This window comes from Scyliorhinus torazame, chromosome 6 (assembly GCF_047496885.1).
Source record: "Scyliorhinus torazame isolate Kashiwa2021f chromosome 6, sScyTor2.1, whole genome shotgun sequence".
Taxonomy (NCBI): domain Eukaryota; kingdom Metazoa; phylum Chordata; class Chondrichthyes; order Carcharhiniformes; family Scyliorhinidae; genus Scyliorhinus; species Scyliorhinus torazame.
In genome coordinates, this window is record NC_092712.1 from 213,080,305 (window position 1) to 213,106,977 (window position 26,673).

Genomic DNA, 26,673 nt, shown 5'->3' on the forward strand with positions numbered 1-26,673 from the left:
ATCGTTCTGCGAGGTAGTTAATGAACGGTTGCCACCGCCTGGTGAACCCCTGAGCCGAACCCCTTAGTGCAAATTTTATCCGTTCCAGTTTTATAAATCCTGCCATGTCGTTTATCCAGGTCTCCACGCCCGGAGGCTTGGCTTCCTTCCACATAAGCAGTATCCTTCGCCGGGCTACTAGGGACGCAAAGGCCAAAACACCAGCCTCTCTCACCTCCTGCACTCCCAGCTCTTCTGCAACCCCGAATATAGCCAGCCCCCAGCCTGGTTCGACCCGGACCCCCACCACCTTTGAAAGCACCTTCGCCACCCCCACCCAGAACCCCTGCAGTGCCGGGCATGACCAAAACATGTGGGTGTGGTTTGCTGGGCTTCTCGAGCATCTCCCACACCTATCCTCTACTCCGAAAAATTTACTGAGCCTTGCTCCGGTCATATGTGCCCTGTGCAAAACCTTAAATTGTATCAGGCTAAGCCTGGCGCACGAGGACGAAGAGTTTACCCTACGTAGGGCATCTGCCCACAGCCCCTCTTCAATCTCTTCCCCCAGCTCTTCCTCCCATTTTCCCTTCAGCTCATCCACCATGTTCTCCCCCTCATCTCTCATTTCCTTGTATATATCTGACACCTTACCACCCCCCACCCATGTCCCTGAGATCACTCTATCCTGAATCTCCTGCGACGGGAGCTGCGGGAATTCCCTCACCTGTTGCCTCGCAAAAGCCCTCAGTTGCATGTATCGAAATTCATTCCCTTGGGGCAACCCATATTTTTCCGTCAGCGCTCCCAGACTCGCAAACGTCCCGTCCAGGAACAGATCCCTCAGTTGCACAATCCTAGCTCTCTGCCATGCACCAAATCCCCCATCTATTCTCCCCGGGACAAACCTATGATTATTTCTTATCGGGGACCGCACCGAGGCTCCCGTCATTCCCCTATGCCGTCTCCACTGCCCCCAAATTTTCAGTGTTGCCTCCACCACTGGACTTGTGGTGTATTTCTTCGGGGAGAACGGCAGCGGTGCCGCCACCAGTGCTTGTAGGCTGGTTCCTTTGCAGGACGCCATCTCCAATCTCTTCCACGCCGCTCCCTCCCCTTCTCTCATCCACTTACACACCATAGAAATATTGGCGGCCCAATACTACTCACTTAAGCTCGGTAGTGCCAGTCCCCCCCTCTCCCTGCTACGCTGTAAGAACCCCCTCCTCACTCTCGGGGTCTTCCCAGCCCACACAAAACTCATGACGCTTTTCTCGATCTTCTTGAAAAAAGCCTTCGTGACAATCACCGGGAGGCACTGAAACACAAAAAGGAATCTCGGGAGGACTACCATTTTGACCGCCTGCACCCTCCCCACCAGTGACAGGGGCACCATATCCCATCTCTTAAAATCCTCCTCCATCTGTACCACCAATCGTGTTAAATTAAGCCTATGTAAGGTTCCCCAACTCCTGGCTATCTGGATCCCCAAGTACCGGAAATCCCTTGTTACCCTCCTCAGCGGTAAATCCTCTATTCCCCTACTCTGCTCCCCCGGATGTACCACAAACAACTCACTCTTCCCCATGTTCAATTTGTACCCCGAGAATTCCCCAAACTCCCCGAGCGTCTGCATTATCTCAGGCATCCCCTCCACCGGGTCCACAACATACAACAGTAAATCATCTGCATACAATGATACCCGGTGTTCTTCTCCTCCCCTGAGTACTCCCCTCCACTTCCTGGAACCCCTCAGTGCTATGGCCAGGGGCTCAATTACCAATGCAAACAGTAACGGAGACAGGGGACACCCCTGCCTCGTCCCTCTATACAGACGGAAGTAGTCAGACCTCTGCCTGTTCGTGATCACACTTGCCACCGGGGCCCTATATAGCAGCTGTACCCATCCAATGAACCCTTCACCAAAACCAAATCTCCTCAACACTTCCCACAGGTAGTCCACCCTGTCAAATGCTTTCTCGGCATCCATCGCCACCACTATCTCCGCCTCCCCCTCTGGTGGAGGCATCATCATCACCCCTAGCAGCCTCCGTATGTTCGTGTTCAGCTGTCTTCCCTTAACGAACCCAGTTTGATCCTCATGGACCACCCCCGGGACACAATCCTCTATCCTCGTCGCCATTACCTTGGCCAGGAGCTTAGCATCTACATTCAAAAGGGAAATGGGCCTGTAGGACCCACACTGCAGCGGGTCTTTATCCTTCTTCAAAAGTAACAATATTGTCGCCTCCGACATAGTCGGGGGCAACTTCCCCCTTTCCCTGGCCTCATTAAAGGTTCTCGTCAAGAGCGGGGCCAGTAGGTCTATATATTTCCTATAAAATTCCACTGGGAACCCATCCGGTCCCGGGGCCTTCCCCGCCTGCATGCTCCCAATCCCCTTTACCACCTCCTCCACATCCATCTGTGCTCCCAGTCCCGCCCTCTCCTGTTCCTCCACCTTCGGGAATTCCAGCTGATCCAGGAAATGCATCATTCCCTCCTTCCCTTCCGGGGGCTGAGCCTTATACAACCTCTCATAGAATGACTTAAACACCCCATTCACTCTCTCCGCTCCCCGTTCCATCTCTCCCTCCTCATCCCTCACCCCACCTATCTCCCTCGCCGCTCCCCTCTTCCTCAATTGTTGGGCCAGTAACCGACTCGCCTTCTCTCCATACTCATACTGCACTCCCTGTGCCCTCCTCCACTGTGCCTCTGCCTTACCCGTGGTCAGCAGGTCAAATTCCACATGTAACCTTTGTCTTTCCCTGTACAGTCCCTCCTCCGGTGCCTCTGCATATTGCCTGTCCACCCTCAGAAGTTCTCTCAGCAATCGCTCCCTTTCTTTACTCTCTTGCTTCCCTTTATGTGCCCTTATTGATATCAATTCCCCTCTGACCACCGCCTTCAACGCCTCCCAGACCACTCCCACCTGAACCTCTCCATTGTCATTAAGCTCCAAGTACCTTTCGATACACCCCCTCACCCGTAGACATATCCCCTCATCCGCCAACAGGCCCATATCCATTCTCCAGAGTGGGTGCTGTTCCTTTTCCTCTCCTACCTCCAGATCTACCCAGTGTGGAGCGTGTTCCGAGATGGCTATGGCCGTGTACTCTGTCCCTGTCACCTTCGGAATCAGTGCCCTTCCCAGGACAAAAAAGTCTGTCCGTGAATATACCTTGTGGACATGGGAGAAGAATGAGAACTCCTTACTCCTCGGTCTGATACATCTCCAAGGATCTACTACTCCCATCTGCTCCATGAAGTCCTTGAGCACCTTGGCCGCTGCCGGCCTCCTCCCGGTCCTGGACCTCAACCGGTCCAGCCCTGGATCAAGCACTGTATTGAAATCTCCCCCCATTACCAACTTTCCCGCCTCCAGGTCCGGGATATGCCCCAACATACGCCTCAGGAAGTTTGCATCATCCCAGTTCGGGGCGTATACGTTCACCAGGACCACCGACCGCCTCCCCTTGCAGTCTGCCACTCACCATCACGTATCTACCCCCACTGTCCGCCGCTATGGTCTTTGCCTCAAACAGTACCCGTTTCCCCACTAAAATAGCCACCTCCCTATTCTTCGCATCCAAACCCGAATGAAACACCTGTCCCACCCATCCTTTACGTAGTCTGACCTGATCTGTCAATTTCAGGTTCGTCTCCTGCAACAGAACCACATCTGCCTTTAATTTCTTTAGGTGTGCGAGTACCCGCGCCCTTTTAATCGGCCCGTTCAGCCCTCTCACGTTCCACGTGATCAGCTGGGTTGGGGGGCTCTTTACCCCCCCCCCCCCCCCTTGTCGACTAGCCATCCCCTTTTTTACCCCAGCTCCTCACCTGGTTCCCACGTACCCGTATATCCCACCGACGGTACCCTCCCGCCTCGACCACCCCGCCCCATAACAGCTCTCCCTTCCCCTTAGCAGCAGCAACCCAGTTAGCTCCCTCCCCCCCCCTCCGCTAGATCCCCCTCTAGCGTAATTACACCCCCCATGTTGCTCCCAGAAGTCAGCGAACTCTGGATGACCTCGGCTTCCCCGTTTGCCCTCGGCCTCTCACTGTGCGAGGCCCCCACCTTCCTGCGTCCCTGTTCCCGCCATAATTACCATAGCGCGGGAACGAGGCCCGCATTTCCCACTCAGCCCCGCTTTCCTACCCACCGGTGCCCACAGTTCCTCATACAACCCCCCCCCCCCCCCCCCCCCACAAACGAGGGGAAGAGAGAAAATTTACAGGATTAAAGAGCCAACAATTGAAAAATCATCCCCCCCCCCCCTTCCTCGTCCCACATAGTCACCCCACCACTTTGTCCCAGAAGCTCTTTCTCTCGCCAGACTATTCCAGCCTCTCGTCCACTATGAATGTCCACGCCTCTTCTGCCGTCTCAAAGTAGTGGTGCTTCCCTTGGTATATGACCCACAGTCTCGCCGGTTGCAGCATTCCAAATTTCACCTTTTTGTGAAGCACCGCCTTAGCCCGATTGAAACTTGCCCTCCTTCTCGCCACCTCCGCACTCCAATCCTGGTATACGCGGATCACCGCGTTCTCCCACCTGCAGCTCCGAGTTTTCTTCGCCCATCTTAGGACCATCTCTCTGTCATTATAGCGGTGAAACCTCTCCACTATGGCTCGAGTTTTTCTCCTGCCCTTGGTCTTCGCGCCATAACTCGATAAGCTCCCTCCACCTCCAAAGGGCGCGTCGGGGCCTCCGATCCCATTCGCGAGTGAAGCATCGTGCTCACATATGTCCCGACGTCCGCCCCTTCTGCGCCCTCAGGAAGACCTAAGACTCTTAGATTCTTCCTCCTCGAATTATTCTCCAGTGCTTCCAACCTCTCCACACACCTCTTGTGCTGCGCCTCGTGCATCTCTGTCTTCACCACCAGGCCCTGAATTTCATCTTCATTTTCAGCAGCCTTTGCCTTCACGACCCGAAGCTCCAGCTCCTGGGTCCTCTGTGCCTCCTTTAGCCCTTCAATCGCCTGTAGCATCGGGGCCAACACCTCCTTCTTCAGCTCTTCCACACAGCGCCGCAGGAACTCTTGTTGCTCCGGGCCCCATATTGAACTGCCACCTTCCGACGCCATCTTGCTTCGAGTTTCCCTTCCTTGCCGCTGCTCCGAAGGACCCACTCCAATCCTGCCGCTATCCTCTCCTTTGTCCATCAACGTCCGGGGGGGATTCCCTTCTATTTCACCGCACAGTGATTTTGGCCGTTTACAATTGCCGTTGGGGCTCTTATCAAGAGCCCAAAAGTCCGTTCCAACGGGAGCTGCCGAAACGTGCGGCTTAGCTGGTCATCACCGCACCCGTAAGTCGACTGAATCGTCCTTTAACCTACCATCTAACAATAGCTGCGTTGGGGTGTGCTGGGTTAAAATAGTTACTGGGTTGAGGCCTGTGATATGTGCAAAATACTGCACCGCCCAAAAGACTGCGAGCAAGTGCCGTTCGCAGGCTGTAAATCCTTGCTCTACGGGATCCAAAATTCGTGAGGCATAGGCTACGGGTCCTAAGCGGTCATGTCTTACCTGTAGGAGTACTGCTGATAGGGTTCGGTCAGTGGTTGCTACTTTTATGGCCTAGGGAGAGTGTGGGCCTGGAACTTGCAAAGCGGGGGCTGTGCCTAGGGCGTGTTTTAATTCATCGATGGTGTCTGTGTGCTGAGGAAGCCATTCCCATGGGGCGTTCTTTTTAAGGAGTTCTTGAGTGTGGGGCTGCTTTTGTGGCAAAACCATCTATATGGTTCCTACAATATTCAACTAATCCTAAGAATGACCGGAGTGCAGTGACATTGTGGGGCAGGGGCAATTTAACTATTGATTCAATTCGTTCGTGTTCAATCTCTCTCTTCCCGTGGGTGATAATGGTGCCTAAATAAAGGACCTTTTCTTTTAGGATCTGGGCTTTTTTCGGTTTAACCTTGCATCCAATTGATTGTAAGAGACCTAGCAATTCTGAAAGAAGCTTAACATGCTCTTCCTTTGTGTCCATCTGTAGGAGTAAGTCGTCCACATACTGAATAATGCATTCGGGGCGGGTAAATATGGAAAGTCCGTAGGCCAATTGTCGGTGAAAAATGGAGGGGGAGTTCTGGAAACCTTGCGAGAGGCATGTCCACTATACTGCTGTCCTTGAAATGTGAACGCGAACTTGTATTGACAGGCCTTATCCAAGGGAATGGACCAGAAGCCATTGCTAATGTCCAGCACTGTAAAGTACTTTGCGTGTACTCCCTGTTTGAGTATGATTTCGGGACTCGTGGCAACGGTGGGGGCTGCTAATGGGGTGACCTTGTCCTGCTCTCGGCAGTCAATGGTTAATCTCCATGAACCGTCGGGTTTCTTTACGGGCCAAATTGGGGCATTGTTTGTTGAGGCTACGGGCCAAATTACTCCTTGATCTAGTAAGCTATTGATGACTTTTGAGATCTCACGCTCGGCTTGCTGTGGGAAACCATATTGCTTCTGGGGCTTGGGATCGGGACCTGAAATTGTGACCATGCCTGGGATCTTCCCACAATCGTGTTTGTGTTGGGCAAAGGATGCTTTATGTTTTCAGAGAACATCTCTAATTGTCTGATCTGTACTAATTGTTTGCGGATCAAATCAATAGTCTCCTACTGAGCAAATCCTATGTTCGTAGTCCCCTACTGTGAGCATAGCAGGGACTCTCGCTGTTTTGGCCATTTTCCATACCCACTTATTCATGGGGTCAAAGGAAAGGTTGTGGGAGCTCATAAAGTCGATTCCTAGAATGTGTTCGGCTGTTTGGGGCAAATCGACTAAAACAACGGGGTGTCTGGTGCTTATGGTTCCTTTCTGAATATCTACGGGGGCTGTAACGTATCCCTGCTGTACATGTCCTGTAAATCCACTAAGGGTGATGGTGTCTGTGGTGGGCCATTTGTCGCACTGAAACATTGTGGAGGAGTTTAAAGTGGTGCGGGACCCTCCTGTGTCCCAAAGGAACTCTACTGGATGTCCCCGGACTGTGCCTGTGACTACTGGTCTGCCTGATTTGTCCCAGAGTGTGCTGCAGACCCAAGTTGGGGAGTCCGAACGCCGTCAATCTGTGGTGTTGATTACTGTATTATCTGTTCGGGCGCTAATGCTATGTATGGGCCTGACATTGTTCCTAGGTGGGGCGTTCGATTGCTAGTGCCGTTGCTGGTTCGGGGGGTTTTGTCTGCATTCGTGGGCGTAATGTCCCATGTGTCCACAATTATAGCAACCTCGTAGTGCTTGTGCTCTGGGGTGCTGTCCTTCATGTCTGCCCTCATTTACCCATGCTGGGTCCTGATTAGTCCTGACTGGGTGCATATTCCCCTCTGCCTTTTCCTGATCTGCCTTCCTATGTAGGGATTGTTGCCAAGCTCTGGAGAACAGCTTTAAAACCAAACTTCATTATGTGTGGCGTCTGCGGGGTCGTAATTTTCACAAGCCTTTTGACCTGCTTCTGTGGCATGGGAGACTAAAGTGCGGGCCCATTTAGTTGTGTCGTCGTTATCTAAGTGTGCGCGGTTCAAATCCCCAAATACGGCTTTAAAATGGATCCAAAGGCGACCTGCAAATGCAGTCGGATGCTCTCCCTTCTTTTGACTACAACGGTTCAAACCTTCTACTGGGACTCCCTTGTTGTACCCGATCACATCTTAAATGGCCGTTTTCATCTCCTGTAGGGTTCCTCCTCCTACATTCTGGGGTTCTGGTAAAGCTGAGCTACTGGACGGGTCAAGGCTCATGACTATAAGCTTAACTTCCACCGGTTCGTCTATACCGTACCTAACCATTTGCTGTCGTACTCTCTCAAAGAATTTATGTGGGTCTTCGGTAGGTTCGATTGGGTCAATTTTGGCGCAGGCATCTCTCAGTTGGGTGATGGTTAGTAGGGTGGTGTAAACGAAATCAGGCTCATCCCGATCCGATGACTTGTGCTGTGTGGTGACTGTATTCATGGGGGTGTGTGCTGCCTGTGCAGTCAGTGGTGGGGGTGCTTTCCTTTTCAGGTCATGGGGGGCTCTATTTGATTTTCGGTATTCTCCACATATCTATGGGCAGTTTCATTTAGTTCTTGCCAATTGGGGCCGTTCTCCTCATCTAAATCTTGTCCAAAGGTATCTCTGAATCCGTTTTGCACTGACAGCAGTGACTGCAATTTCTCTATCTGTCGTCTACATTTCGCGTGATCTACTGTGCTCTGTCTTTGTTCTGTCGTGGAGCTATGGAGCGCTCATAAAGCTGCCTTTAAATCTGTGCATTGTCTTATTAACTGTGCTACCTGCTGTTCTGTCTCTTCTCGTACCAAAATTGCGCACTGTGTATCTTGGTCGGCTTTATTGTACTGGGTCTGAAAGCTGCTAAGGTGAAATAAACAAGACTGGTGTGCCCGTTTGGCATCAGCCATCTCTTTATCTTTAGCTGCCAACTGTTCCCGAACTTGCTCATTAATCTTTTCACATTCACTATAGATTCCCACATTCTTCTCCTCTTTCTCAACTAGCTGTCTGCGGAGCGTCCTCACAACCTCCTCTGTGCCTCGCAACTGTGCCAAACAGGACACGATTGCCATCGGCTTACGAACTTTCGCTGCATTCTTCTTGTGTACCTCGGTTAGGTTGTCCCACCAAGTTTGTCCTATCTTTCCATCATTTGAACAAAACTCAGACCAAAGGGGCCACTCTTTCCCCTTCAAATACTTCCTCAATTCCCCTTCTCATATGGGGCACTGCTCTGCTCTGTTGGTTGCTGCGACCTCGGGTTCCTGCGGGTTCATTAGGCGTTCCATCGCTTTTGTGGCTATTGCTACTATTATCTATGTTTTCCTACCATTAATCTCTGTTTTCCTACCTCTAAAGTTCTCTTTTGCTCTGCTTCTAACTTCCCTTTTCCTACCGTTAATTTGGGACAGAGGGAATAAGGCGGTGATTCGAACAGCGGGTATGGCCTAGACTATTTTCCGGTTCACAATACTCCCAATAGTTTAAAGCAAAATCTAATGAGTTTACCTTATATTCCTGTTAGTTTGCGTGCAAGTTAATACACACTTCCGAATCTTGGTGATTTGATCAATACGGGCCTTATACATGTGGTTTCTTTCACTTTTCCTCAATTGGATTTCTAATGCAAAGTTTTGTGGGTTCTCTCGGAGTGACAAAATCACTTCTAGGTTGAATCCCGGCAGAGTCGCCAATAATGTTGCCAATCACCAATAGAGTCGCCAATAATGTTGCTTTTTTTAATGAGTGGAATACTATCACACCAGCGTCACCAATAATGTTGCCACATTAACTAGATATGGCAGTTATTAATGATAATATTGCTTTTCAGAGTCGCCAGGTATCAAATGATACCACCACAAGGCTTTACCCAAACAACCAGTTAGTCAGTTCAAGTTCAAGGATAGTTTATTTATACACAAAGATTACTTCGACATGTAACATAAAACATTACAAGTTAAACTACACCTAACAACTACAATAACCTATATTTAACTTCAGGTCACCCGGCTCTTTGCAGATGAACAAGACCTTTGTTCGGCTCTTGCGTGGCTGGGTAGAAGAAGTGGCTTTGTCTGCTGGGCTCATCCATCTGGTAGCGATCGTTGGTCTTGAACCCTTCTTCTGGTCGTAATGCTACACTTGGTTTTAGGCGTAGGCCGGGGCCAAGAGAGACCGAACACGTGGCTGTGTCTCTTTTTATCCCTCTGGGAATTTGCACTCTTTGGGGTGGTCCTTAGCTTTGGACCCAATAATTCGACAGGCTTCGATCACTGCCTTCGATTTTGGCCAATAAAGGGGCGGGTGCCTTGATGGCTGGGAGTGTCCTGAGCAGTCATTGACCTTGGCTGTTTGGGCTTTCTTAGCAAAGGGAGTGGCACCGGTTAGTCTGCACCTATATTGGTTACCTGAGTACAGTCCTTTCGTTCTGGGGAAATGGGCCATTAGAATGCAAACGAGCGGGGGTTTCGATCGCGTCCAGCTACCTGGGTTGCAAAAACACACACAAGCTCTGAGTGTGTCTGAGTCCTGGGTTGGCCATAATTCCCATGGTCCTTTGCAGGTGGGCATCTGCGATGGCTACACTTCCATTCTACATAAATAATTCAAGGGACTGCTATTAACTTGTTAAAGTACCATGGAATTATGTAATTGAAGTTTTATAAATATGATCGTTCCCAAAGCGAATCTGTACTATTGAACTGTTTCAATTTAGATACAGGTTGTCTATCCTAAAAAGACACGGAAAAGAAAATGGAATGTTGATATTGGAAATCTTAAAAACTGGAAATAGATTATCATAGAATTATCATAGGATTTACAGTGCAGAAGGAGGCCATTCGGCCCATCGAGTCTGCACCAGCTTTGGAAAGAGCACCCCACCAAAGCCCATACCTCCACCCTATCGCCGTAACCCATTAATCCAACTTAACCCTTTTGGACACTTGGGCAATTTAGCATGGCCAATCCACCTAACCTGCACATCTTTGCGGTGTGACCGTCAAAGGTTTGTATGTGTACGGTGGGTGCCATTTTGGACCTCCTAAGATCACTTTAGTGCCAAAACGTTAGTGCAAAATATTAGTGCTGAAGGTCTGAATTTTGCACGTCTATATTCATAGGTAGTAATAGCGTTTTTGCTAATTTAAACAAGTCAGATGTTTTCAATTCCATGAATTTAATATAAAATAGTTGTGGTACCAATAAAAACAAATAGCTTTGATCGAATTTTTAGTAGCTGATGAAATGCATCAACATTTCGGTCATTAATTTAGCTTTACTGAATGTGTTAAAAGACAATAATACTGACAAAGAGGCACTTAACGAGGATTAAAAGCATCAAAATTTTAAACAGGAATTTAAAAAAAAACCTTGCAATAGCTCAATCAATACAAAGTCTCAGTCATTTCCTGCAGAAATTCATTACATTCAGCAGTAAGACGGGAGGCAATTTAAAATTTATACTGGACATAGTTTAGAAATACTCCGGTCAGGAAGCGCCAGTGGAGAAGGAAACAGAGTTAACTTTTGAAGTCGATGTTTGTCTCCACAAGTGCCACCGTAATTGCTGAAAAACATATATTTGCACTGACAGGAATATTATGGGAGGAGCCGAATAGTACTCAGCAGAGTAGATGTTGAGTGCTGGTGGCCTACACGCCATCAAGGGAGTACAAACCCATTAAACATGCCACAAGCACCTAAGGAGCAGGAGGAAGAGAAAGAGCTGAAGAAAGAAATAGACAATGTAACCCTGTCTGGTTGGACTGTGCGTGAACAGCTCCTCAATCTGTGACAACAGTAAACAATCCTAATTCCTCATTCACTTACAGTCTCCCACCTCATCTTCCCTCCGGAGCTGACCTGCATAATGTTTGCTTGACCACAATGCAAAAATGAAAGCCACTGCAAAACTAACATTTCAAACCAAACTTGTACATTAATTGAAATTTGAATGCAACAGCCATGATGTAATCAGCCCCATTGTCTGGCATTGTGGCTCCTTTGTATACCCTTGTGCTCCTACGCTGTGCTACCCCATGCAGCATGGTTAGGAGAAGATTTATGACTTTTCATGGAGGAGACAGGAAGATCTCAAGCAGGCCAGATTTGCCCTGCAGCATCTGGACCTGTATGGCTGCACCTGGGTACTTGACTGATGGGCAGGGATAGGATCACGAATGTTGTCATTCTGTGAGTAAAACAAGTTCCTGCTCCATGGCACCACAAATTCTCAGAGTTGTGCTTCAGCAATCCTGCTAATTTCCTGGAAGACAGATTTCTGCACTTACTGCTGTGACGACCTGCAAACCACTTTGAACACTAATTCCCGTAGCCATCGTGACAGCAGCCAGAGTTTGGATTGCAGCAAGTTGACCTTGCAGGGTATCAGTCTGAGTTTTCAGTGCAGCACCCAGACATTTCGAAGCAGTATGTGCTGCAACGGGAGGGGAGACATTGACCACCATTGATGTTGGGTCTGAAAATACAATGATGGAGTTGGTCAATTCCTGCTCCCCACAAGAACGGATTGTTCTACAGAGCCTAATGGCCTCTTTCTGAGCTATAAATGAGTCTTATGAACCAGCCCCGGTATCCAACAGATGGGCTCTGAGCTCTGCACAAATCTCTGTACAGGGTTGTTCTTGATTCTTGTGTCCTGCGCACTGCAAGGTGGCTGGTGGAAGGACAGGAAATAACAAGGGCACTGCAAAGAGGAAGGGTGAGAAGGCGAATGACTCTCAGACTGCATGTTTGTGCTCAATGGGGTAGGTACCACTGCTTCTCCCACCCCCCAGGTGTGCTTCTCACCATCCTAGTTGTCATCTGCAAAACTGACTGCTAAACTACTGTGAGCTCCTCTTGAGGGCTCATTACTGCAGCGATACAGGACCAAGTGCAACCTTCGGGAATGGAGGCTGATGGGCTACGATACCATGAAATCAATGTTGCAGCATCTCCCCAATTCAGGAAACCCCTTCCCAGCTTCTTCTTCATTTTCCACAGGGCCAAGGACTACTCTGTATCCCACAGTTGGCCGTGGGGAGCATTCACCTTCTCCGCATATGGAGAAATGAGTGCGTAGGGTAAAATGGATTCTGGGGCACAAAATTGTGGAAACTGTGGCTGCCACGAGTCGGCGACTGTCAGGTGAGAATGGGAAAACTTTCACCCATGGAACTCGAACCAAACATCACGTTGAGATCTGCTGGTGACTCAATCCATCGACCTTTGAACATGGAAGCTCTCTTAGCGAGTTCAAACCATACCCACGCTATATCTGTAAACAAGGCTTCAGCCAAGCATCAGGCCTGTTAAGATGCAGTCATGTTGCGGATAGCCATGTAAATGTGAGGACTTGTGGGAGGGGATTTAATTACCCATCTAAGCTGTGAATTCATTGGCACATCCACACCAGGGAGAGGCCAATAACCTGCACGACATTTGGCAAAGGATTCACTTGGTCAACCAGCCTCCAAACATGCCAGTGAGCTCATAACAGTGAGATAGAGAGGGAACTCGTGTTCCCTGATGGATTCCAGCATATTCATACCAGTTCCACACCATTCAGCCAACCTGCGAAACAATTAAGTTCATCTGTTCTGCGTGTGGGAAGGGATTCACTAGTTCATCCAACCTGCTGACACACCAGCTGGTTCACATTGCCTAAACCTTTTAAATGGCCAGACTGCAGCAAGTGTTCTGAAAGTTCTGTAGAACTGATGTGCATTCCACATATTCACACTAGCCAGGGTGTGAAGCAGCTGTCATTTTGTTTACCAGGTGGTCCTAGCTGATGACTTGTTAGCGAAAAAGAGGTTGATCTCTGATCGGAAGTCCTTTTCTGGATCTATAGTCTCACACTTCAAATCCGATCCAACCTTTCCCGTAACAGCCTCCCCGAACAGGCGCCGGAATGTGGCGACTAGGGGCTTTTCACAGTAACTTAATTTGAAGCCTACTTGTGACAATAAGCGATTTTCATTTCATTTCATTCATTTTCATTTCATTTCATTTCATTTCATTTTCATGTGATCGCTAACCCACCACAGTCATTGATGCAATGTTGCTAATGTAAGGAGATCCTCCAAAAGGGAAAATCAGACCAAACAGTCAAAGCCATAAACACAGGTGAGGTCCAATCAGCAAACTGAAACGTGGAAAAGCTGTGGACTATGACCACATCTATACTGAATTCCTAAAACACCTGGGCCCTGTGGTGACAATGGTTCTCTATTCCTGACAAGAATCATCCAGAAGAAGCAACTGCCAAACATTCGGCGGAAAATTCAGATCATTGCAATGTCCAAGCCCAGCAAGGACCTGGAAGAAGCTTCCAGTTACAGACTAATTTCTCTTCTATCCATGGGTTATAAGCTGCTGGAGAGGATTATCTTGCACCCTATCCAACCAACTGTGGACTATGCACTATCCATAGACCAATCTGTATTCCGCAAGGTGCGCATCATCCACACATGCAGCAAATGCCTCATTTCAAGGTGGCCAATCTGGACCAATGTCCCCGAGCTAGGCAGCTCTGCGGACCTGTGGAAGGACCTGTGGCACAACATCAATAATACAGCCCAGAATCAGCACTTAGTTGATGATCCTACGTTGGAAATCCCAGGCTTCAACCTCCCATGCGGCAACTGGGTCATACTAAACAGTTTTTGCACTTGTGTCAGACCCTGCCACAACAACCTCTTCCACTGAGGACACTGTGACTCACCCCTGTGCAACTGTGGGGAAATGCAAACCATGGTGCATATAATCGACAAATGTCCCGGCCTGTGCTTCAGTGGTGGTCTCACTGCCCGACATCCAGCTGATGAGACGGTCAACCATCTGAAGAATTCGGAATTTTACGTTTGACATCTAGCTGTTCAACTGTACATACAATAGTAGTCATGGCAACCTGTGGTAGTATGCATTAGGGGTCATGTGGGACTGTGAAGCCGTGATGTCATTGGCTGACAGATCCCGGGTCCTGGTTGGCTGTTGATCCCTAGCTCCGCCCTGAAGGCGGCGTATAAGAACCAGGAGTTCTCCCCCGCAGGCCAGTCTGTTGCTGAACTGCGGTGAACAAGTCAATCTTTGTGCGCTACACAACCCCCGTACAAGATCTGTCCCTCCATTGTGAGGTAGAGGTTAACAAAATCCATTATGGCACCTACAAATATATTTGGTACTTTCAACGTACATGGCTTAATGGCAATGCAATGTGGATGGTGGCAAAGAGTGAAAGTGCAGACATGCCCTGCACTATCCACTGTAGCTATCAAACTACAAAACACACCATCCACTATAATCAAATTCCTTAGTGTAGGTTTAGCTCTCGAGTGCAGCCTACAGATATACAACCAAGTTCTGCAGTGATATGAAGTGGGCAACGTGACACGTGCAGTCATGCTGCAAGTCATAGTCCTAAAACTGTGGGTAGGTTGTTCTTAGATGATGGTCAGTTACTAGATGTACCTGGAAGCATTATTAGCATCAGGTAGCACTGTGCGATGACCCAGCAGCTGCCCTCAGACCTTTGGTCTGAGGATCAAGTGTAGACCCTTCGGCCCTTTGGCCTGCTCTGCCATGCAGTTAGATCATGGCTGATCTGGTTGTGGTCTCAACTCCACTTTGCCATCTACCCCCATAACCCTATAACACTCTTGTCTATCTAAAATCTGCCTTGAATTAATTCAATGACCCAGTGTCCAGTCTCCAAGGCTTTCTGGAAAAGAGAATTCCACAGACTAATGACCATTTGGGAGGAAAAGCCTTCTCCTCGTCTCCTGGTTTTAGTCTCTTCCACAAGTGGAAACTCCTCCTCCCGGTATCTATCCTATCAAATGCCCTCGGGATCTTCTATGTTTCAATAAGATCACCTCTCATTTTTCTGAGCTCCAATGAGTGTAGGTTCAACCTGTTCAGCCTTAAAAAGAGACCATCACAGGAATAAATCGAGTGAACCTTCTCTGAACTGCTTCTCACATAATTATGTTTTTCTTAACAAGGATACTAAAACTGTATATAGTATTCTAGACGTTGGGCTCATCAAGGCATCTGCAGTAAAACATCCCTACTTTTATATGCCAACATCCCATTTGTTTTCCAATCACTTGCTGTACCTGCATTCTAACTTTTTGTAATTGATGTACCAGAACACTCAGCTCCTTCTACCATCAGTTTCTTCAACCTCCCTTCAATTAAATAGTATACTGATTTTCTGTTCTTCTGCCAAAATGACAAGTTTGCATTTTCCCACATTATAATCTCATCTGCCAAATATTTGCCCATTCACTTATGACAATAAGGGCTGATAAAATGAGGCCTGAACAAAGTCCCCTACTTGAATTACTTCCCAGCACACAGTGGCTGGAGGGACTTAATTCAATGACAAGAAACTGCAGAAGATGATAAAAACAAGTCCCCAAACATAACCGACTGACCTTATTCGATCATCAAACGAACAATTAACCTGAAAGCCATTCGGCTCCAGTAACCAGTAACTTGGCTGATATGGTGTGCATACAACAACCCTTAGCGAGACAAAACTAGCAGGCCAGCTTGAACAAATGGGAGCACCGATTGGTTTTGCCTTCAGGAAAAAGTTTGCGAAGCATCTGGGAAAACCTCCCCAAGGGCACCAATAAATGACTGATGATCCTATGCCTTCCCAGCAACAACATGGAAGACATTACAACATTCTAGTGCAAATGTCCCCACAGTGTCGGGCCATGGCGGTGTAAAGGAGAGGTTCCATGATGATCTGGACCATCTCCAACAATCAATCCCGAAAGGTAATAAAATTCTTATGGGTGATTTCATTGCCAGAGTTGGACATGCCCACAGAGGGGCAGACATCCTCGGTTAACCTGAAGTTGGAAAGGAAAACTCAAATGAAATTGTCCTACTTTTGTGTCAAGCATGACTTTGCCATAACTAATACCATGATCCACCTGGAAACTTCAAGACACCTGGCATACCCCAGGATCTAAGAGCTGGCAACTTGTTGAATATTGTTTGTCAGACAGAAGGCAAAGGCAAGTGTGATACGAGAAGCTGACTGGGCAGACCACCACCTTATCCGCACCAAGCTGAGTCTAAAGATCCAGCGAAACAATTTACCAGGCCGAAAAGTTATATATCCGATTTCTCAAGGATCCTATTTCTTACCCTGAGGAAAACTGGTTTCATGAGAATATTGAGATATATTTCCACTGTTGTCAAACAGAAATAACTTACACATGCAAGCCTTCTAGCAGCCCCCCACAATCAACAACCAAGCATCAAGTCTATAAAGGCGCTAAATATAAGCTCTAGAGAAATGCCAAATAACTAATGCAACACACAGGCTGATGAGCTACAGTGTGTAGCTTAGATTCATGAAGGCTCCGCTTCTCCGCTTGCCCCATGCCCATGTTGCCCCTTGCCCGAGGTATGGTTATCTTCAGGTTCAACATCACCAGTCAGCTCTCTCCCTCAAAGGGGAAAGCAGCCCATGGTCACCTGGGATTATAGCGACTTTACCGTACCAGTTATTTTCTATGTTTCTTTCTACAGGGGGGAAGGAGGGATTAGGCTATTGAGTTGGATGATCAGCCAAGATCATAATAAATGGCGGAACTAGCTGAAAGGGCCGAATGCTCCTATTCTCTATGTACACATTAGAAATAGAAACAATATGTTGAAGGCTGCAGAACGTCCATCCCACAATCTTTGCTGTGATCCTAAAAACTGATCGAAATGATTTTCGAAAACAACTGTTTGCAGTAATGGCTGAAACTTGAAGTCAGAGGGTGTCAACAAAACTGCTCAGTCTGTCACAAGTTCCGCGCTTTGCGGAGAATTAGCTTAATATTTATACATTAACTTTATCAAGATTATGTGACAACGGTTTGGTCAGGAGTTTGATCGGAAATACAAACGGAAGCAAAGACCAGACCATGTTTGGTCATGTCACTCATACCATTATTTAGTCCTCGGAGGGAACATTGAAAGGTCGGAATAGACTTGTTTCTCCCTGAACCTATCTTTGTTTTAAATTCCTACGGCCCTGGGTTATGACGAGTTAGTTTTATCAGGAGTTGCCGCGGTCCGGTGTTTTGGAATGGCTCGACCTTCGCTGATCTTTTCAGACTTCAAGTTATGCAGAGTTGGCCTATGGCCATACAGCTCTGAAAATAGTTAGGGCAGCATTCTTTACCTGGGCCTAGGGAGCTGGAATGAGTAGTTTCAGTCTTTCTTGTGTAGCATCAAACCTTTTGACCAGTCTTCCCATTGACCAGTTTTCCCATCATGCCATTACTTAATTCGTACCATATCACAGTACGATGACATGATTTGATGTGTTTGTGCCCGTGGTCAGACGTCTGATGTCTTTGCAGTAGCCAGCAGCGTAAAACAGGATGCATTGTGGCTCTCCAGCGATTCAATCTCTTTGCTGCAAAGCAGAAGGAAGCCACCACACATTTGCAGAACATTATGTTCTGTTCTACGAAGCTCTTCAATCTCTCCAGTCTGGATGTCTCCACCAAGGAGGTAGGAATCAGATTAATTCTCTGTGCTCTAGCACAGATATTACTTTATTAAGGTTTTTAGTTTCTCCTCAACCGGACCTCCGGTGATGAATGTAAGGAAGGGAGAAGCATGAGGAGGCTCTCTGCACAAAAGTTGCCTTTTAAGCCCCAGTGATTGTTCGCAAAAGTTTTTTATAATAAAACCTCTCTCAATCCCTATATTTAGCACCCTAACTCCAAGATAATGCCCCAAAAAGATAAAAATAGAAAATAAACAGGCTTCGCTGGACTCTGTTAGCAAGACGGTGAGGGGGGGCTCTCCTTCCCCACAGACCACGATGCCAACAGCCGCCGACATCAGCCGCAATGTAGCGGCTGAATTGGCAAAATACCGTCTACGTTTAGCGGATGAGTTGAAGAGGTCAGTAGATGGAGCTCTAGCTCATATGTCCGTAAAATTGGAAAATATGAGTGTAATTATAGAATCACACTGGGGCCATGATTTGAAGAAAAAAAAAGTGGAGACCGCTCTATCCAGTCACAGCATTGGAACCTGGCCTGTCATCAGTGGAAACTAATAAAAACCTTAGGACTAAGTTGAGTGAATTGGAAAATCGTTCACGGAGACAAAATATCCAAATCGTGTCATTACGGCTGAGACCGCGTGCTGGAGAAATCCTGCGTGCAGTTATTGTTAAGTTCCACCAGTTTAAGAGGAAGGAACAGGTCCTTCGCTGGGCCAGGGAGCACCGGGAGATAAAATGGGAAGGTGACTCCATTCAACTATACGAAGACCAGTGGACCTGGTGAAGAAAAGAGCTGCCGATAACTGGGTGAAATCCAGAGGAAACCCACGCAGATACTGGGAGAACATGCTGACTCCACACAGACAGTGACCCAAGCCGGGAATTGAACCCGGGACACTGGAGATATGAAGCAACATTAGACAATGAAGTCAAATTACAGGTGATGTGAAATGTGGAGAACAAGTGTGATCACTGCTCACTTACACCAGCTAATCACGCTCCTGTGTTTTGGTCTTGTCTTAAGTTTGCTAGCTACTGGGTTTCCTTTTTTGATCCAATATCTAAGATTCTACAGGTGGCTTTAGATCCTTGCCCACTAATAGCCATATTTGGGGTCTCTGACTTACCTGCATTCCATTCGGGGATGGTGACAGACATTCTCACCTTTGCCTCTGATAGCCAGGAGGCGAATATTGCTTAACTGGAGATCACCTACACCACCTAAAGCATCCATCTGGTTGGATGATTTGATGTCAAAAGGGACAATTTAGTGTGGCCAATCCACCTACCCTGCACATCTTTTGGGTTGTGGAGGTGCGACCCACGCAGATCTGGGGAGGATGTGCAAACTCCATACGGATAGAGACCCGGGGCCGGGATCGAACCCAGGTCCTCGGCGTTGTGAGGCAGCAGTGCTAACCACTGCACCACCATGCTGCCCTCACCTGGAGAAAATTAAATATATCATGAAGGGCTCGGTGAGGAGGTTCTACCTGAGGTGGCAGCCATTTATCTAATTCTTTACAGAGCTGGACATGGTCGACTCTTAAGGGGGTTAGATTATAATGAGAATAGTTTGATGGTTACAGTTCAGTGTGTATATCACTTTTCCGATTTTTTTTTAAACCTATAAGTTCTGTACTTTTGTGTGTTGATGTTGTTGCTGTTTGTTCCTGAAATTCAGTAAATATATTTACATAAAGTCTCTCCTCAACCTCCACTGCTCGAAGAAGAGCCACCCCGCCAATTCCAGTCTCTGCATCCAACTAGTCTCCTCACCCCACTATTCCAGTAAAATCTCCTCTTGCACCTGGTCTAAGATCTTGGCATCCCTCTTAAAGTGTGATGCCCAAAATTGAACATACTTCTGTAGCTCAGGCCTAAAAACTTTGTATGCTATGGCTCAAATAACCCAAAAATTCTTGTATGCTTTATTAACAGTCTTCTCAACTTGTCCTTCCACCTTCAAAGATTTATGTACGCATACTGCTAGGTCTCTCTCTCTCTCTCGCATGCACTTTAACATCACATCATTTAGCTTATTTTGCCCTTCTTCATTCTAAAATGTATCAATTTAAAGTATTAGATTTCATTTATTGCATCTGCCCAGTTCATCAGTTCATATGTCTCCTGAATGCTGCTGTTATGCTCATCATTGTTTACAATGTTTCCAAGTGGATGCTTAATGTTTCTCCAAAGCTGTCCACGAACAATGTATTGTTAAGCGAATGTATATATTTTACTCGTGGGAGTAACTCATTCATTCAATGTAAAAAGAATCCAGGAACGGTTTAGATTATTTCATTCTAATATTCTGGAAGCTACATAAAAAAAATTAAGTTATTAAAATTAAATTGTATACGTAAAGATTAGATGGAACGATATTTATAACAATTGGAACAATTCGGTTGAAGTAAAGATCTTAAGTTGTGGCTAAAAGCAAATTACTGCGGATGGTGGAATCTGAAACCAAAGAGAAAATGCTGGAAATTTTCAGCAGGTTTGGCAGCATCTGTAGTGAGAGAAAATAGCTCCAGCTTTGACAAAGGGTCATCTGGACTCGAAACGTTAGCTTGTTTCTCTCCCTGCAGATGCTGCCAGACCTGCTGAGATTTTCCATCATTTTCTCTTTGGTCTTAAGTTGTCTCTGCAGCTGTGATGGCTTCCACTGTTGAATTACTAGTGGTAACTTTACCAGGTGAGCTTAGCAAGTTTTACATGGAGAGAGGATTCCTTCCGTTCTGCAGGAATGACACTTTTATTTGCCTAGTTACTCGACAGCAGACCAGTGGCTGTTTTAGATGCCTATCTCTCTCTCTCTGGGTTAAAGCTTCAAGATGGCTCTTGATAGATGCCTACGTTGTAGCTCCTTGCCCTTTTTGTATTCTTAGCAAGCACGCTAAGATGGCCGCTGTAATGTGACCTGTGCAAGATGCCAAATCGTCTCTCAAGTAAGGCATCAGCCCTTCAACCAGCCCTTCTCTCACCTGTGGTACTTGCCGTTTCATCTGACCAAGGCATAATTGTGGTAAACCACTGTGTTCCTTTATTACGGGTTGTACGGTAGAACCTGCACTACAGGTTCACCTGGGCCCCTGCATGCTAGCTCCGCCCAGGAGCCGGGTTATAAATATGCGTGGCCTTCAGCTCGCAACCATTTCGTCAGCTGCTGTAGGAGGCCACACTTCAGAGACTAATAAAGCCTCAGTTTGATTCAACTTCGTCTCCAGCCAAATTGATCGTGCCTCAATAATTTACTTTCCAACAATGAGGCAGCGACAAAACTTTATCTCCTGGACAAGACCACAGTGAACCATAATTAAATTAAGGATTTGTCCTCTTGGAAGAGAAAACCCAGTCTGATATTCGCAGTTCTGTCTGGTGGCTTGGAGACATTTTGAAACTGTCTTTAAACCAGTCCAAAGAACCTTTGAAAGTTTTTTTTCTAAAAAATGTAATATCATAACTGCGCACGGTGACACAGTACACGTCACTACAGGATGAAAATCTAGCGATCATCTCTCCAATTTCTATCCCTTCAGTTTTGTGTCCAGACTGTCGCTGCTCCTTTTTATGTTGCTAAGATACCTGATGTGGCACTAGGTCAAATGCATTTTGAAAGCCCATATACAGATCAGTACTCTCTGTTACTACTTCAGACTCAATTTACATTTAATAAATTTGTTTTGCCATCCTGGATTAAGTCAAGTTTTCCCACTACCAACATTACTGACTGTCTGTATAGCCAGGTATAGACAAATCCCCAGGCCTGGAGGAATTGTATCTCAGACTGTTCTGGGAGGTGAGGCAGGAAATTGCAGGGGCTCTGATGCAAGTTTTTAATTCCTCTCTGGCCAAGTGAAAAGTGCCAGACGACTGGAGAACATATAATGTGGTCCCGCTTTTCAAGGTCGAGATAAACCAGGGAATTACAGACCGGTGAGTCTTGTGTCTATGGTAGGGAATCTACTGGAGAAAATCTGGGAGAGAATTAATCTCCACTTGGAAAGGCATGGGTTGATTAGGAATGTGTCAGCATGGCTTTGTCAGAGGGTGGTCATGCCTCACAAATTTGATAGAATTTTTTGATAAGGTGACCGAGTGTGTGGATGAACGAAGTGCAGTTGATGTAGTTTATATGGATTTTAGCAAAGCCTTTGACACGGTCCCATATGGGAGTCTGATTGAGAAGGTTGAAGCACATGGAATTCAAGGAAACCTGTTGAGCTGGATCCAAAACTAGCTTCGTGAGAGGACAAAGTGTGGTATTAGAAGGCTGTTTGAGTCACTAGAGGCTGGTAATCTATCTTGGGGTACTTGTTCACAGATCCCTGAAGGTGGCAGAGCAGGTGAATAAAATAGTTAAGGCAAATGGGACACCTGCCTTTATCAGTCTTGTCACATAATATAGGAAAGAATATGGGAGCAGGGAAGTTATGTTCGAGCTGTATAGAATGTTGGTTAAGCTGGAGCACTGTGTAGTTCTGGTCACCTCACTATTGGAAGGGAATGATTGCACTGGAGGGGGTACTGAGGAGATTCACCAGGATGTTACTTGGGATGGAGCATTTGAGCTGTAAAGATAGATTGGATAGGCTTGGATTGTTTTATATAGAGCAGAAAAGGCTGAGGGGGGATATGATTGAGGTGTATAAGATTGAGGGGTTTGGACAGTGTCAATAAGAATCAGCTATTCCCCTTGGTTGAGGAACCAATCACAAGGGGGCATAGTTTTAGGATGAGGGACGGGAGATTCCACGGGTACTTGAGAAAAAAAATTCATTCCAAGGGTAGTGAGAATCTCGAATGCCCTTCCTGGGAAGGTAGCACAGTGGTTAGCACCGTTGCTTCACAATGCCAGGGTCCCAGGTTCGATTTCTGGCTTGGGTCACTGTCTGTGCGGTGTCTGCACATTCTCCCCGTGTCTGCGTGAGTTTCCTCCAAGTACTCCGGTTCCTCCCACAAGTCCCAAAAGACGTGATATTACATGAATTGGACATTCTGAATTCTCCCTCAGTGTACCAGAACACGGCCGGAGTGTGGCGACTGGGGGATTTTCATAGTAACTTCTTTGCAGTGTTAATGTAAGCCTACTTGTGACCATAATAAAGATTATAGTGGAGGCTGGAAATGCCACAACCTTTAAAAACACTTGGATGAGCACTTGAAACATCATCACAGGACAAGTGCTGGTAAATGGGATTAACATGAGATTAGGTCTAGTTCTTGTCAGTGCAGACTCGATGGGCTGAAGGGCCTTTTCTGCACTTTATGACTGTACAACTCTTTCCAAATGAGTAGAACATTTGCAATCCTTTAGCTCTCTGGCAGAACTTCCATATACAAAGATGATTGGAAGATTGTCGCCAGGGCCTCTGCAATTTGGGCCCTTGCTTCCCTCCACAACCTAGGATGCATTCCAGTAATGACTGATCCTTTATGTCAGGCTAAAGGATAGTGAATGACTGATCTTTCATCTCTTTTGTCTCGGCAGTGTACATATATTGCTATTGATCAAGCACCTTGGACACTTGCTGTAACACTAAGCAAATCAGCCTGGATGTGGGGGGCAGAAATGGGAGCCAACGACCATGGAGTCTGTATTGGTAATGGGGCTGTGGTGACCAGAGAGACCGCTTCAGAGACAGAAGCATTACTTGGGACGGATCTTGTCAGGTAATTTATTATTGGAAAGAATAGCAAAAGTCCTTTGATTTTTTTTTTTTTCCTGCTCTGAAAAATTAACAAAATGCCTTGTTTTGGAACATAGAGATGTTGCATTCTAACTACTGGCTGGAATACAGATCTTTTTAAGGAATTGATTATATATTAGAATGGCAAAAATTGGCATTGCCTCAGGAAAGTCCTTTCCCCTTCCCTTCTCCTGTCTGGTTTCCCAAGGCCAGGGAAACCTGGCTGACATGAACAAGGTTACAATTTTAGTTGAAATGCAGCCACTTAACTTACTAAAAAGGTTTCAGTGTCCAACTTGCCTCCTGAGAGTCGGTTGCATGGCCTCCTGTCCCTCATCCCACCTCTATTTGAAAATGAAAGCGATGGATTTGAAGCACGTCCGAGTGGTGTTTGAAATTCCCCGCAACCCAATCCCAACTGTTTTTGAGATTTAAAATGAATGACTCCATTTCCCTACATCAGCTTTGGTTAGCGGGCAGTCAGTTTTTGACCCATGACTACATTGCTTTCAGATCTTGTCTATTTCTCTGCTCTCCTTATGAGCAGAATGGAATGCAGTATTCCAGTTTTGACCAGAGCACCATATAGCATTGTGGTGACCTGCTCGGTTGTGTCAATGCAGTTAAATATTCTGTTCAGTTTGATTGTTACTTTGCAACGATTGAACAAGGCAAGTGTCCAGTTGCAATCACTCTTGAACTTTTCTGCTGCTGACCACTGAACTGCCCCTCTTGGTCCTCATGTTAGCAGGTTTTGTAGTAAAAGCACATTATTGCAGATGTTGAAAATCTGAAATAAAAACAGGAAGTGCTGGAAATTATCAGCAGGCCTGACATCATCTGTGTAAAGAGAAACACTTTGGGAAGAATTTTGATTCTTTTTTCACTGTGTTGTCTTGAAAAGCAGAGGCCAGTGCCTTGTTGGCTTTTTCCACCACATTTTCAGCTCTGAAAAAAAAATTGAAGGGACAGGATCCACAACGTCATCCTGGCGGGGTGAGCTCTGAATGAGCCACACCACCAGCAATCTCAGCTGCTGACAGGGTGCCTCAATCTGAAAAGATTTAAATTTAAAAAGGGACCCATCTCCCCCTATCCATTGGACACGGGAACACTTCTCCCAGCCCACAGTGTCAGGGTTCTGCGCTCTGGGGCTCTGCTTGCCTGTTTCCCTGGTGGGGACCATTTGCCAGTACCCATTGTAATTCCCACTGACGTGAAACCTTATATTGGGGAAGCCCTCTAAAGATAATTAAATGTGTGGTAATGGGGTTCCTGACTTTTTCTTTAACAAACAATTTTAATGAGGTATTTTTTGGCATTACAAACAACCACAGTATAAAAAAAATAAGAGTACAAAGAACAATTGTCATAATGCAACTACCGACATCCGTCCCTCCAAGGCCTGCCAATTTAACCCCCTACTCTATGCTACCCTAACCCCCCCTCTGCTGACGATGAATTCGCCGCAAAGAAGTCAATGAATGGTTGCCACCTCCGGGCGAACCCTGACACTGACCCTCTCAAGGCGAACTTGATCTTTTCCAGGCCGAGAAAGCTCGCCATGTCGGTTAACCAGGCCTCTGACTTCGGAGGCTTAGGATCCCTCCAAGCTAGTAATATCCGTCACCGAGCTACCAAGGAGGCAAAGGCCAGAACATCTGCCACTTTCTCCTCCTGGACACCCGGGTCTTCCAACACCCCAAAAATTGCTACCCCTGAACTCATTTCCACCCTTGTCTTCAATGCTCTGGACATGACATCCGCAAACTCCTGCCAGGAACCTCTAAGCTTTGGGCATGCCCAGAACATGTGGACATGGTTCGCTGGTCCACCCGCACATCTGACACACTTGTCTTCCACCCCAAAAAATCTGCTCATCCGGGCCACTGTCATGTGCACCTGGTGCACCACCTTAAATTGGATCAAGCTGAGCCTTGCGCAAGTAGCGGTCACGTTGACTCTGCTCAATACCTCCGCCCATAGGCCGTCCTCCATCTCCCCTAGTTCCTCCTCCCACTTAAGCTTCAGCTCCTCTATCTGCGTCTCCTCCGCCCCCATTAATTCTTTGCAGATGTCCGAGACTCTCCCCTCCCCCACCCAGCCCCCAGACACTACCCTATCTTGAATCGCTCTTAGTGCCAGGAGTGGGAAGGATGATATCTGCCTGCGCAGAAAGTCCCGCACCTGTAGAAAGTCCCTGCTGCCAGCCCGAACTTTTCCTGTCTCTTCCAGCGCCCTCAAGCTAGGGAAGCTCCCTTCCAGAAACAGGTGCCCCATCTTCTCAATTCCCGCCCTTTGCCAGACCTGAAACCACCCATCTAAGCTACCTGGAGTAAATCAACGGTTGTCACATATTGGGGACCAAACTGATGCACCCACTGCACCAACGTACCTCCTCCACTGACCCCAGATCCTCAGGGCCGCCACCACCACGGGACTGGTGGAATATCTCGCCAGCAGGAACGGCAAAGGTGCCGTTATCAACGCCCCCAAGCTGGTGCCCCTGCATGAAGTGCAACCATCAGCTCCCAAACTGCCCCCGTCCCCACTACCCACTTCCTTACCATCCCAATATTTTCCGCCCAGTAATAATTACTAAAATTTGGCAGGGCAAGCCCCGCCTCCCCCCGATTCCTCTCGAGCATCACCTTCTTCACCCGCGGGGACTTACCCGCCCAAACAAAGCCCAAAATGATTTTGTTGGTCCTCTTAAAAAAGGACCGCGGGATGAAAATCGGGAGGCATTGGAACACAAATAAAGATCTCGGCAATACCGTCATCTTAACCATCTGCACCCTCCCCACCAGTGACAGTGGAAGCGCATCCCATCTCCGAAACTCGCCCCTCATCTGCTCAACCAACTGGGACAAGTTCAACTTGTGTAACCGGCCCCAGTCGCGCGCCACTTGTATCCCCAGATATCTAAAATTGTCCCCCACCAACCTGAATGGTAG

The 26,673-nt window shown here is 47.2% G+C and overlaps 1 protein-coding gene across 5 annotated transcripts in view; it reads left to right on the forward strand.

Moving 5' to 3' along the window:
- Positions 1-26,673, forward strand: part of LOC140425258 (secernin-1-like) — a 159,353-nt gene that overhangs the window by 72,532 nt on the left and 60,148 nt on the right. For 3 of the 5 annotated variants that reach the window (XM_072509378.1, XM_072509376.1, XM_072509377.1), the window contains exon 3: positions 23,518-23,699. In XM_072509378.1, the coding sequence (XP_072365479.1) occupies positions 23,518-23,699 (182 nt within the window). Of the gene's footprint in view, positions 1-17,888; positions 18,020-18,595; positions 18,964-23,517; positions 23,700-26,673 lie in introns of those variants that run through there. The other 2 variants (XM_072509379.1, XM_072509380.1) reach the window with 2 other exon arrangements.